Here is a 14,791-nt window from a genome sequence, read left to right as displayed (position 1 = left end):
GATATATATAGAAGATGGAAGCAAGGGAAGGTAATTAAGGATGTATACAAAAACATGATGTAATCTTGTGATAATAGTGTGAGGATTTATAAATCTCAGAATAAGCTGAAACTAGTAGCATGCTGAGGGTTAAAAAAAATGTTATGTTGGGTAGGGCAAGAATTGTAAAGACAGGATAGGGCTCTGTGATGGGAAGATAGACATTGGAGAGAAGGTAGAACAGTTTGTCTTGTTTTTATTCTATTTTCTGTCAGGGGAAATCTCTTAAGTTTTAAGGATAGAACAAAATGGTTAACAGGAAATTGATATTTTAAAAATTGTAGATAATGGTGGCAATGCCATGAGAAGGATAAAAGGCCTTAATTTTCTTTAAAAAGGAAGAGGGTAAAATCTATAGGTCAGTGTCCTTACTGTTATTTTTTCCCAGTATTCTAGAACATCTTATTTTAAAAATTGTTTGGAAGTATTTAGAGATAACAACTTGATATAGCTTGATTTTGATTAGCTAATATTTCTTTTTTTCACAGTGTTTCTAGATTAGTAGCTAAAACGAATGCCATAGACTTAGTATATATAAATTTCTGCAAAGCATTTAGCAGAGTTTCTCATTCTGTCATTGTTGTCAAGATGCATGGATGTGGGCTCAGTGTTCGAATATTTAGGTGGATTTGGAACCAATTGAATGATTAGACTCAAGAGGGGATCAATGTCAACCAGAGGAAGAGTTTCTAGTGGATTGCTGCAGGGACCTGTCCATGGCCTGTGCTGTTTTTTTGCCAGCCATTTGGATAAAGGCATAAATGGCATATTTATCAAATTTTTGGAAGAGATAGTTAACATGTTGGATGACAGGATCCAAAAATATGTCAATAGGTCAAGGTGACAGGCTGATCACTTAAGGATGTATCTCCACTCTGGTTCTAAAAAAAATTTAATGTACATGCATAGGAGGAAGATTGACTAGACACCAGCTTTAGCGGGAAAAGATATGGTTTTTAATAAATTAAAAACTCAGAATGAATTAACAGTAATAGATAGCAACCAAAAAGCTAATGGTTTCTTTCCTAAGCTGAATCAATAGAGACATAGTACCCTTAATGAGAGAGATGATAGTCATGCTTTACTCTGCTTTGGTAAGACCAAATCTGTAATATTATCTTCAGTTTTAGACATTACGCTTTAGGAAGGACATTGGCACACAGTAGTGAGACTACAGGAAGACAACCAAGGTGATGAGAAGCCATTCTATAAAAGAATAGGTTGGAAAACTTTAGTTTGTACAAGGGAAGGTTTTGAGAGGATGTAATGTCTGTCTTCATGGACATGATGGCCATCTTGTAGAATGAGGAGTTTGACATATTCTGCGGTGCCCCAGAGAATAGAACTGAGAAATAACTGGTAATTAACAGGTTGAAGTTTAAAGGTGACAGATTTCAGATCAATGTTAGAAAAAATTTTCTAATAGTTAAAATGTAGACTGCTTCTCATGAAGTAGTGAATGGGTTCCCCATTGTGGGAGCTAAGGTTAGATGGCCATTCATTTAACAACTAGAGAGAGACATAAAAATACATAATTGGGCCAGGCAACCTCTGAGGTCTGCCAGCTCTGAGATTGTGAATCTGTGAAAATAGTGCATTTAGAGTAGGTGACCTCTAAGGTTCCTTTTAGCTCTGAGACCAAAAGGACAAAGCCAATCAGAATTTGTGAAAAGTGTGAATTGAGTGTCTGATTAAAAAAATATAGTTTTATTAAATTAAAGCAATCAACAGGCATTTAGTAATCTTATCAGTAAGTGACGGTGCTTAGGATAAAAAAACCAAACAAAAAAGAAGTAAACTCCATTCTTGGAGAGTTCACAGGCAATTGGGGAAGACAAGTTTTTTCTCCTGCTGTATACATAAGTAATTTAAAGTAATTGTTAACAAATCTTTTCTAGTAGAGATCCTGTTCATTCATAGAATTGCAGACTTACATAGGCCCAGAAGTGTCTGTGGTCTAATCTTTGTCTAAGGAGCAAACCTTTGTAGTTTAGTGCCTTTACAAACCCAGCTTCCAAAGCTGAGGACTTGTATCTGTTTGTTCTGACCAGTATAGATAATATATATTGCTCACTTAGCCTGTAATGTTCTACCACAGACTTAAGAGGTGTGAAGGGTAAAGTACAAAAATTTCTACTCAGTCCCTCATGGAGATCACCTTCTGATGGAGAAGACAAATATGTAAATAACCACGTGGAGATGAGTTAGGGGCTGGGATCATCTCTGAGGTACTAGCAGTGTGAAAGACCGAGAAAAAGGTCTTTTGCTGAAGGTAGCTTTTGAACTTAATAAATTTTTGTTCACTGTAGAGTATATTCCATATACTGAGTAGAATGTATAGAATGTGACGGGGCATGACAGGTAAGGTAAGGAGTTTGGCTTGGATGTATGGTTCATGGAGTAAGTCAGAAAGACTGTAGAAAGGTAATTTGGAACCTGTCTGTAGATGTCCTTCAGTTCTAGGCTAAGGAATTTGCATTATATTTGATTAGGCACATGGAGCCAATGAAAGTTGTTTTGTTGTTGTTCTTGTTTTTAAAATTAAAAAAGCATTAATTAAATGGTCACTGTGCCAAAAGTTGTGCTAAGCCCTGAAGGTCAAATAGAAAAGCAAAGGCCATCACTACATTCTAATGGGGGAGAGAGTGATATCTGGGAAGGGCAGCTCTGGTCTGGAAAGTTATGGGGATGGTAATGGGGCCATAAGGCTGTGGATTGGTGTGTTCTTCTAGGAACCACGAGGGAGTGGATGTTCTCATAATTCCATCCCTGGGGGGGGCGGGGTACAGTTTAGGCACAAGGCTCTTCTGGGCTGGCTCACATCTCCACCTACCTTTGAATTGGATGTCCGGTAGACATCTTAAGCTCATTGTGTTCAGAACAGACCTCATTTCTCCTTCTCCCTAAACCCCCTTCCTCTCTTACTTACCTTCCATATTACTGTATCTTCCAAGTCCCTCAGGCTCACAACCAAGGTGTCATCCTGGACTCAGCATTGCCTCCTACCTCTTGCATTCAGTCTTTTGCCAAGGACTGTCGATTTCTTCTTTGAATCATCTCTCTTCTCATTGGTACTGTCATGGCTCTGGTGTAAGCCCTCATCACTACACCTGTATTGTTACAATGCCTGCTTGGGGTCTGCTTCAGGTCCCTCCCCACCAGCCATTATCCATTCAGCTACTAAAAGTGAGCTTCCTAAAGGGCAGCTCCAGTTGATCTTGTCTCTCTCCATCCCATTAATAAGCATCACTGGGTTCCCTCTTGCCTCCAGAATTAAATATAGAATGCTCTGTTTGGCATTCAAAGCCCTTCATAATCTGGCCTTCTCCTGCCTTTCCAGTCTTACTCCTTATACATACTCTTCAGCACAGTAATACTGACTTTCAATCAGAGCAGTTCAGTGAATAAGATACACTTCATTTCCTTTTGGACTCCCATCCTGGAATGTTCTCCCTCTTCCTCTTGGCCTTGTGACCTCCCTTGTTTTCTTTAACTCAACTAAAACCCTGTATTTTACAAGAAAGCCTTCTCCAGCCCCCTTGCAGTGCCTTCCCTCTGTTAATTATTCCCTATTTATCGTGAACTGCTTACTTCATATATATTTGTTTGCATGTTGTGTCCTCCATTAGATTTAAATTCCTAAGGACAATGACAGTCTTTTACTTCTTTTTTGTGTCTGCTCAGTGTAGTGCTTGGCGTAGGTGTTTCATAAAAGTTAATTTATTGATTGGTTGCAGGGAACTTGGCTAAGATCTGCCTGAAATTCATCATACTGTTAAAAATTAAGCATGTTGAATTTCTTTATAATGGAATATACTAGTTACTGAAAAGAAAAATAAAATAATTGAACATATTTTCCCACTTACAAATCTGCATATGATTTTAAAAAATCTGTTATCTGGTCACTAGAATGATTATTTATAAATATAAATTGTTTATAATTAGCAGTACTTATTCTCACAACAAAATTAAGGTGTCAGAACACTTTAAAATATGCTAAGTAGGATAAATAAGCTCTTCAGATGTAATTTATACTTTTACTTGGGAAACCCTTTATATCTGGGTGTATGTATGTTTGTATTATATATGGCAAAGGTAAACTTTGCATATCTAGTAACTATTACTACAGATTCTGAATTGGGAGAATTTAGATTTTTTTTTGCTGCATTTTCTGAACTTCTTAAAAACCATAGCCTTACCTTATTTGCATGTGTTTGTATTTTCTTTACCTTTGTTGCCTTTGTGAAAGGTTAGCTAGGTAGCATTTGGTAGGCCCTTTCAATTCTATTTTACCTCTGTAGGCTTTAGTTTCCTCCATTTCTTCTTAGGCTTCTAGATTTACAACTCTGAAGATCATGAAGTCTAGTCCCCCAAATGAACATGTTATAGTTAAAGGAGAACTTCCTAAAGAAATTAAGCAGCTGACCAGAGGTAACATAGGTATAAATATCAGAGCCATCATTTGAACTCTGGATCCAAATGGTTGTCTCCACTGTACCACTCATTGACATTTCTTGGTGATGGAAATCTAGCATCTCACAAGACATCATTTATAGTATCTTTTTTACCTTTTTCTCAAACTTGAAACAGCTTTAAGGAAATAATTCTTAGTAAAAGAGAATCCACTGAGAGGTTTTAAACTAGGTATGCTGCTGGCCAGCTCTCTGCCACCTTTAACTTTACTGTACTGGGCTTTCAAAAAATAATTCCCGGCTATTTTATCAGTATTAGATTAATCATTTTAATTGAGTGCTTGTTTTACAGTCCGTTTTGACGTTACTTAGATGAGTATATAGAGATTATAGGAAAAAAGAAATGGAGTTTTTGTGGTATGGTTTGGGGCAGAAGAGTTTAATGAAATTATTCATCTGAAGAAACAAGTCTGGTAATTGTGCCAGTTGTCTTAGGCAGCCCTGTGTCTGACACTGAAAGTAGAAATTCTCATTCGTGATAAGTACCGTGTTTCCCCGATAATAAGACCTATCCCGAAAATAAGCCCTCCCCTTACTGTGTAAGATTCCTCTAAAATAAGCCCTCCCCCAAAAATAAGCCCTATTGAGATTGCTACTGTAGTGAAGGTGATCCCCTGCGCTGCACGCTACATTACAGTACCCTCTGTATGCACCGTCCCCCCCCCCGTGAAACGCACGCCGCGCTCCGAGCTGCATCCAATCAGAGCTGCAGCAGTGAGCGTGTCATCCTGTTCTTTATTGAATTCATTATTGAATAAAGGTACATTTTTTTGTTCACATTTACCTGTTTATTAAAATTGCTGTCAGTGTTTATTAAAATAAGCCCTCCCCTAAAAATAAGCCCTCTGGTGTTTTTCTGTCCAAAAAATTTAATAAGACAGTGTCTTATTATCGGGGAAACACGGTATTTTCCTAGACAAAAACCTCCATCCCTTATGATTGTTATTTGAGCTTATTTCTCTTAACATTCAATTTACTTTTTGGTAATTGAAATAGACCATGTCCATCTGTCTTCCTTGTACCTTTTTTATACTTCCTTGCCATGATTTTTTCCCTTTCACTGTTTTTCCATTCCTTCTGTCCCCAGTGTTCTTGTTTATAATTAATTATCTTGGGGGCTGTTTTCTCTTTAATTATTTTATTAGCCTTTTGGGTTACTATGATCTATTTATATGCATTTTTTCTCCATAAAATACTGTAAATTTTACTTTTGTGTAAATAAAGGATAAAGATTTGATAAAGTAGTAGCCCATTGAAGGTTAATTGGTCTATAATTAACATTTGAAATGGCTATCCCTTAGAGAAGGGTGTTAAGGCTATCAGGATAATGGCCTTGAGCCTTCATATTAGTTTGTGGAAAGCTATGTGCAGCTTTGATTCAAAGTTGATTGTAAAACCTCTTGGAGAAAAATGATTCTTCTCCAAGAAGATAGGCCTCAAAACGGAACACTTTTGACCAGGAAACTCTTGAAGTGTTTTCTTTGTTAATGTTACTATTTTCTTTATTTTAAAATTAATTTCTTTTAATTATCAAGCACTTTTATTATTCCTCACTGGAAAAGAAAAACAGTCAAGCAGAACAAATGCCCTCCTTAGCCAGCTCCAAAATGTATATACCATTGTACACATCGCCTCTCTGTCTTAGAGCAAGGCAGCATGCTTACTGGTCTCTGGATTTGGGGCTTATCATTTGTGTTTCCTAGTGTTCTTAAGTCTTTCTTTTGTTTGTTTTTTTACTGGGTTTGTTTTTGAATGCTTTAAAATTGATCACTCTAAATGTTTTTAAAAAGTAGGCCTTGGGTATGGTTAGCTGCTTTTATATGCCAATTAGCAATATGTTGTCTCTGCAAAAGGTGTCTTTTAACCAACTGTTTGAACTATCAGGAATCATTCATTTGTTGTAAATATTACATGTGCCACTGTATGCTGCAAGGTGACAACATCTAAGGGTGACATTCATGACTTTTAACATATCTATAAAATATAGCATTTTCTCTTTTATTAATCTTAAAATGTATCTGACTTAAAAGCTGTCAATTTGCTTTTATTCTATAGCTTTGGATTACTAACATTGAACTATCTCTTTATTATCTGCTTTATTTTCTAGGGTTTTTTGGGGGGGAATACTCAAAATAGTTGATTTGGGGGGGTGGCTTGGTTCTCACATATAGCACATATTACATATTATTAAGATTTAAAAAAACAGAAACCTATTAAAATAACAAAATTTCAGAAATTTGCCAAACTCTTTTCAAAATCATCTTGTGAGATAGGGGTATGTATGAGTATTTATATGTATAGGACAGCTTGGTGGCATAGTGGATGATACGCTAGACCTGGAGTTCTCTAGGACCTGAGTTCAAATGCAGCCTCAGACACTAGCTGTGTGACCCTGGGCAAATCTTTGCCTCAGTTTCCTCATCTGTAAAACTAGCTAGAGAAGGAAATCGAAAACCACTCCAGTATTTTTGCTAAGAAAACCCCAAAATGTGGGGTCATGAAGAGTTGGACACAACTGAAATGACTGAATAACAACATATGTATAGAAATGGAGATAGAATGTGTATATATGTGTGCATGCACTTGGGCATGTATAAATTCAGAAATATGTCCATACACACATATGCATATTAATAGTCATATACAAGTATTACTACCATATGTATAATTGTTCTCTCGCATTTCCCCCTCTCCTTTGAAGCACATTATCTCAGTCAATAAACCTAGTATAATAGTATGTGAAAAATTCAGAACTGAGAACTGTTCGTATTTGATAAAATTTGAAGTCAATAAAATTGAATCCCATGATGCCGGTTTTGGAAAGGACACATAGATTACCTGTCTAGTTCAACACACCTTCAACAACCCTCCTACAGCATCACCAAAGCTGGTGATTTCAGCCCCTGCCTGAAGACCTCTGGTGAAGTGCCTTCCTAACCCATTACGTTTTTGGATAGCTGGAAGCATTGGGCAGCTTTTCTTCTATGATAAAGCCCACATATTCCTGTCTGCCACAACAGGGGTGGGGAACCTGGCTGCACTTGAGGCCACAGCTCCCCACCCCTGATATTCTGCACAAGCATATATGTACACACATGGGAGGCAGTAGAGAAGGATGCATAAACAGTGATACCTGAGGTATCAAATTTGAATGAGTGATGAGTTCTGCTTGAGAACCAGTGTGCCTTGGTTGAAAGAGTCCAGGACCTGGAGTCCAGAGGAGTTGGAATCTCACCTTTTACATGCTAGTATTTTATTTTGAACTAAGTATTTAATATCTCTGATCTTCAATTTCCTCATCTGTAAAATGGCCATTATAGTTCCTTCTACATAATCATACAATTAAAGAGCTATCCCCAGAAAGATGGGGCTATTTATTCTAATCCCATCATTTTGTTGACTAGAAAACTGAGGCTTAGAGAGTTAAGTGATTTGCCTGAGGTTTCACAGTCCTAGTCAGAGCCACAATCTAGGTCCTATGACTCCTAGTAAGGAGTCTTTGAGGGTCAAATGAGTTAATGTATGTAAACTGCTTTGCATACTTTAAAATGCTATATAAATGTCTGTTAATTTGGCTTTGATTTTGGGATGCTTGATAGCCATTTGTGGATTGTGATGAAAGGACGATCAAGGGCAAATGTTTATCAGTCATTGGAATGTGAGATCAGAGATTAGACCTAGGGCTGGAGATCAGAGAAAGGTGAGTCATCTCCCCAGTGGTAAGGAAGAAAACTGATGTTGCAGTCAGAGGAAGGAATTGAAGATATTGGAAAGCCTTTGGAAACTGGGGGAGTGAGCTCTTTATTTAAGGAGGGTGTTAATATTTGGGTTCTGAGAAGTCAAAGAGGATTAGGACTGAGGAAAGGTCATCAGATTTGGAAATTAGGTAGTAGTTTGATATAGGATAGTTATAAATTGATTAGTGAGGGAAGGAATTGGGTGATAGGCAGTGGATATAGAATAGATTGCTTTCTCCCCCAGAAATTTGGCAGTCAAAAGGAGAGAAATAGGATGCCAGAAGCTAGAAAAGGCACAGCGGGACTTTGTTTCAGGATACAGGAATACTATTTTAAGTCTTTCCTAATGTAGGTAAATTATGAATTTTGAATAAAACGCTTTGGGAAACTGGGGAGGGGGAGGAGGAGAGGATGAATGAAGCAGTGATATTCAGGAGGAAGAGCCAGGGACAGGATCCAAATGCACAGGTCAAGGTATTAGCCTTTGAGTTGGAGACAACTATTTTGAAGTGGAAGGGTGGGAAGAAGTGTGGATCCCTGGAGATATCTCTTGGCCTTGGATAGATTAGGGATATCTTTTCAGTCATTTCAACAGTCCCCAGCTGCATGGAAAGATGAGATTATTTTGTGTCCTTGACACAATTGGAAAAATGTGAAGCACTCTGAGGATATGATGAATTTTTGCCATATTTTCACTTTTCAAGCAAAAGGGAGACAACCATATGGATATTCAGCTGAAGACAGGTTTTGACAGAAATGTTCCATAACACTTAATTTTAGAGCTCATTCTGTAGAAAAAGATCTATATTAGTGCATTTTGAAATATACATATTTTGAAAATATGATTGTTTGCTACACAAGACTTTGTCTTATTCTATATGAAATATAAATACTTGACACAATTTTATAGATAATTTGGACTAAAATTTCAGTTAGTTGAAATACCCACTCAATTAGCAAAAAGCAAGTTGAGGTGATAGTAGAAGAGAGTAATGAGGGATTTAAGTATCTGGGTAATTGCCTTATTTCTTTTAAGTGAATATATATCCTTTAAAGTAGTTCCCCTTAATTTTTTTATATTGCCATATATTCAAATAACCAATAAACACATGAGAAGTCATAGGAGGAAATAATTAACGTTATACTTTGACTTTTATGGTAAAAAATAATAATACAGAATAGAGAATGGGAAGAGACAAAGAAATATCCTGGTGAGAAGAGAATTAGAATTGCATTTGGAGGTTTTTATGGGGGATAGGGAGAAGAGGAAACATTTTCCTCAAAACTCTCCAGCTTTTTGGCTCAAACTAAAAAAGAACATTTAAAGACATTTCTTACCAGAACAAGTTCTTACCAGAATTGATTCTTTATAACCCATTTTATAAAACCATGTTTGGGAGGAGGAAATAATAGTAGAGCCTTTTTGACTATTATAAGCCAGACTTGAAAAGTGGTTTATTTAAAAAAGGAATAACTGATTTCTCACCTGCTTAAAAAGTTAATCCGACAACTACTGAACACTTGTTCACAGAATATTGTTCAATAAGTTTTTAAGTTGAATGAATCCATGTCGAGAGAGATATTTAACATAACATCCTCCTACCTCTTCCCTTTTTTCCCCTCTTTCCCATTCAATAGCAACAACAAACCGTCCACCCCACAATGGTTAGTATTGCAGAGCTGGATGCGGCCTTGGTTGAGGTCAAGCACTCCAATTCGAACCTCTCAAGGGCTTTCTCTATGTGTTGCCAGTGTACTGGTAAAAATGACTTTAGACTCTTGTCAGCGCAGTTACTGGTGCATGCATCACAGTCCCACTCAAATAAACCTGTCACAACACAGAGTCAGCAGCTAGAGACGAGTACAAGGGCAGGCCTCTCGCTTTTCATTCGAGCATCACTAAACGTGCACAGAGTGCCCAATTATTTCAGCATTATTGAGCAAGCCTACAGGAGGACCCAAGCTTTGCTACATTAGATTTTCTTTAGTAATTTGCTCAAGTACCGCTGAGGACACTTAAAGGGCTTAAAACGGTTGCTGCAACCAGTTTCCTTTTCTGGGTTGTTAATTCAGGTTTTCTTTTTCAAATTAACTCTCACTGCATGCTGTGCAGTGGTTCTGGGAGAACTGTTTAACACTAATTTTCTCAATTTTCGGTTTTTTTTTTGTGTTCAACATAACTGCTTTAATAGTTACTCACGTATATGTTTTGATTAGAAACGTATGAGACCAAGGTTTTGTTTTTAAGTATAAAACGTAAACACTTTGTGAAAGAAATGTCTCTGAACTTAGGTTGCTATAAGTTGTTCAGTTAATTGCTAACAAAAAACCTAATCATGATCCCCTAAGCCTGTATTTAGGATAGCACTGACTGTTCTTCCTTTCTCCATCTCTGGACAGATGGGCATTAAGAGATTTTATCAGCAAGCTGCCCCTTCCCCACCAGGGGCTGGCTTTGGGCCTATCCCCTTTCGTCCCCCTCACCCCCATGCCTCCCCTGCATGCCAGCTTGTGGAACAAGTTCAACATCTGTGTTTAATCTCTCACAGCAGCAACAACTCCAGGCCCAGCATTTATCACATGGACACGGTCTGCCGGTGCCTCTCACTCCACACCCATCAGGTCTTCAGCCACCTGCCATCCCACCAATCGGTAGCAGTGCTGGCCTCTTGGCTCTCTCCAGTGCACTGGGTGGGCAGTCTCACCTTCCAATTAAAGATGAAAAGAAGCACCATGACAGCGATCACCCAAGAGGTGAGAAGTCTGGGAGGAGTGTCAAGCTCAGTTGTGATACTGGTTGTAGGTTTTGGATGCTTCGTATATACTCTGTTACTGTGTTAGATCCTACCCCAAACAAGCAAATTAGAGCCCATTATTAGGAGGTACATTAACAAGATGGCACCTTTGTGCTCTGGAAGAGTTTATCTATCCTTCCATGGCAGTGAATTGATTTTCTTTTTATTAATGATAGTCTGTTATTAATAATTTATTAGTTTCACTAGTTGTATGATCCTGGGACAAGTCATTCAACCCGTTAGTGTCCTAGGTACCTCTTAAAACTACAAAGTGAGATGCTTACCAAATGAATAAAATCAGATCAACAGCTCACCTCTTACTCGTGCCCTGGAGGAGTAAGCCTCATAGAGTTCTCCTTACTGGTGAAAACGCAGGCACAGGACCCCCCTCACCAAAGCATTAATTATGCTGTGCTACATTTTTTAAAATACCCAATGATGTTTAGATAGACTATAATTAGTAGACATTTTTAATAGCAATTTGTATTTTCAGCATGCTTTATAATCATCTTTATTAGTTAATGGCAGGAAGATAGATGGAAGTCTCCTTGGTAACATCCCACAAATGTTTAATTGTGGGAGTTTACTTCACCAGCAGTGTGGCTCTCTTGATTTAAAAAAAAGTGTATTTTATAATAAAAGCTCATAATATCTAGACCTGGTTCTGAAGCAGCATGACCTAGTGGATAGAATGCTGGACTTCAAGTCAGGTGGACCTGGGTTCAAATTCAACCTTGGACATTTACTACTCATGTGATTGGTGGCCCAGGTCACTTGATTTCTCTCAGAGCCTCAGTTTCCTTATCCATAAAATGGATATAAGAACACTTGTACTACTTACCTTATAAGATTGTTGTGGCTTAGGCCAAAAATTGGAGTGTTATAAAAATGTGAGTTGCTGCTTTTATACCTGTCTGTAGTATGAGTGATAAACTTGGGTAAAAGATTTTCTTCACTCTGAGCTTTAGTTTCCTAGCTCTAAAGCTGAAAATTTTTTATCAGCCTGCCTTAATGATGTGGTCACAGCAGAAAGGATTATGAACCATTTCATAAGTAGAAAGTTCTGTGGAGATATCAGGTAATGTTAACACCTAATTTTAGTCATTCTGAAAAAGTAAGGAAGGTTGACTTAGACTTTATAAATGGTTGAGCAATATTAATTATTAACTTCACAGCAAAGTTAACATCTCTGCAATTTATTATTTAACAGAGATCAAGTGTGATAAATGTATGATTTTGTGTAAACTAACGAGTACATTTCTTTTTTTCCTTCTTCCCACCACTTACTCTGCTCTGGTGGCTGCTGTTTTGCCCATAGACAGAGACTCTATAAAGGTAAGACTTTATTTCTTAGCAGGAATAAATTTCTTTAACAATATTCTGAATGCTTTTTGTTATAGCTGAAGTCACAGTCATTGTAAGAAAGGCCTTGAATTGAGTTTAGTTTAACTATATTCAAATCAATTTGAGAAAAAGTCTCATTTTAGTAATTTTGATAGCTTTATTAGTTTTTTTTATTTTAATGAGAGAATCTTTTAAGTTTGGAGAATATTTTGGAAGTTGATAATACTTTTAAAAATAGTCATTTGGAGTAATTTTAGGACTTGGTGGTGGCTAATTTCTGAGTTTTTGTTCATTTTTGTGAGATTTGTGAGTTTTTGTTCCTTTCTCTATCAGGACAAATTTATCAAATAGGACACAGGAATATGTACCACTTCTGGAGAACCATATTCTGTCCCTTATTATGGTATTAACTTGCAGTGTGACAGTCAAATAATATAATTCTTGATTTAGAGAGTTGTCTATAAGTGAATAAAAAAAATTGATAAAGTAATTCATACATATGGAAATTCACATTATTTTCATAATGTGAGAACTAATTTGATTTCTAAAAAAATTTCTCTTGTTATAGAAGTTTTCTATACAAACTTTCAGAGTTATTGTGGGCAGAGTCTGAGGTATTTAATCTAAGAGGATCTTTGTAGATAAAGCATAGAACAAGAAAGATATATTATGTTGGGCTTTCCTTATTTCAGGGGAATGTTTCCCTTTAACATCTTAAGAGGATATTCTGAGAATTGTTTGAATCTTTCACACACACACACACACACACACACACAACTCACATACACTCACTCACTTACTCACACTCACACTGTTAAAGGTCAGCACTACCCAACACCAAGAAGAATCTTTTTTGAGTCTTCAGCATAATGCAGATGTTGTCACTTGACTTGTTTCATCTCTTCTCTCTGCCTTCCTTTCCTCTATCCCTCAAAGAATTTAAGGTTTCAGAGTAATCTTCATGAAAAAAACAATATTTTACTCAGGCCACCCATTATGTACACTTTGACTTTGGACATCAATTTAATTCTTGCCCTTCTTTTGAAAAAGAAATTCAGTTTTTCCTAAGTCCTCAAACAATGTAAAAAAAATTGACTATAAAACATTTTAACCTTGTAAAACATTTGTAATTTAAATATACATTTATATACCTATCTAAATGTCATAATTTATCATTGGAGATACAAAGTTCACATAATGAATTCTTCAGGTATAGCTTTTTTATGGTATGATGTATAAACTTGTATCTTTGTATCACCAAAAAATTTTGGGTACATAGCAGATATCATGTGCTACATATTTTTTCATTGACTTTAAAACCAAGATTTCAAATCACTTTTTGAGCAAAATGTGTGAAATATAACATACCCATATATGCTCATCAAATAATAAGTATTTGTAGCTACAGACTCAGGATAAACCAAAAGAGACTCTGAAAAAATTCCTGTCTGATTATTCTAAAGTTATGGTGAAAACCTACCCTGTTTTCATATGATAAATATATACCCTTTAGGCAGGCTGGTGAACTAAACACCAGACTCTTATCCTGCCCCAATCCCAGAAGGCCATAGAAGTGGGTCTACTCCAATGCACATATCATCTGTCAATTACATTTTATATTTCCTCAAAGAGGAGTAGTGGCTATTTTGGAATCATCTATAATCATTTGGGGGTGAGTCTGGGAGTGAGTATCTCTGTAGCTAGAGGCAAGGAAAAAAGGGGGAAAGAAAGGTAGGAAGATTCTGCACTGATTTATTACAGAACCATAGTTATGAATAGATTTTTTTTTTACCTGATTATCAAATCCTGAGTTGGATTGTGTCAGCATTTAGGGCTAGAAGCCAGCTTTGCAAGGTGAAATAGTTTGCTAATTTCCTTAAATGTTTTCAGTGATGCCCAGGGTAGCAGTTAGTCACTTGTTCTATCGATCTGTCCTCCCTTAAGTGGCTCCTGGTTAAGAGGGGCTTTTTATGATTGTCTGCAGTGTGACTTGAGATGGTTTTTATCAGCCAGAACGTGCCAGTTGCCAGCAGCTGGAGTCTGTGTGCTTGTATGAAATAATTTATTCATGCAGGATAATGCTCCTTAACATTTAACAGGTAATGAACGTGACATAAATTTCCTTCTTGCTTTTAATTTTTCCCTTTCCTCTTCTAATGTGCAAACAGGCAGCTCTGGTACTCTAAATAATAAGTAATTTTTGGCCATCTGTCAAAAGGAAATTTCAATACAAATTTAAATTAATGGTGCCTGAAATTTTTTATAGCTCCTCTAAAAGCCTCTAATGTGCAGAAAATTCTGAATCTGCTGGTAGTAATTAGTGTAGCATGTAATGAGGATGTGGGCAATGTTATACAGTCCCAGTGTAACATTTTGATATGGTAGCAAAATTTTGATTTATATA

The 14,791-nt window shown here is 36.8% G+C and overlaps 1 protein-coding gene across 5 annotated transcripts in view; it reads left to right on the top strand.

Moving 5' to 3' along the window:
* LOC138175134 (transducin-like enhancer protein 4) overlaps positions 1–14,791 on the top strand; it is a 155,806-nt gene that overhangs the window by 67,876 nt on the left and 73,139 nt on the right. For 3 of the 5 annotated variants that reach the window (XR_011171899.1, XM_069105499.1, XM_069105478.1), the window contains 2 exons: positions 10,798–11,002; positions 12,362–12,378. Coding sequence is in view for 4 of the 5 variants with exons in the window: in XM_069105499.1 (XP_068961600.1) it covers positions 10,798–11,002; positions 12,362–12,378 (222 nt within the window). In the remaining variant the exon portion in view is untranslated. The remainder of the gene's footprint in view (positions 1–10,797; positions 11,003–12,361; positions 12,379–14,791) is intronic. The other 2 variants (XM_069105508.1, XM_069105490.1) reach the window with 1 other exon arrangement.

The sequence above is a fragment of the Petaurus breviceps genome, unplaced genomic scaffold (genome assembly GCF_028583685.1).
Source record: "Petaurus breviceps papuanus isolate PSGF00001 unplaced genomic scaffold, PetGlider_PUasm1.0 138, whole genome shotgun sequence".
Classification (NCBI taxonomy): domain Eukaryota; kingdom Metazoa; phylum Chordata; class Mammalia; order Diprotodontia; family Petauridae; genus Petaurus; species Petaurus breviceps.
Note: the sequence above shows the minus strand (reverse complement) of the source record. Positions and strands in the feature narration are given on the sequence as shown.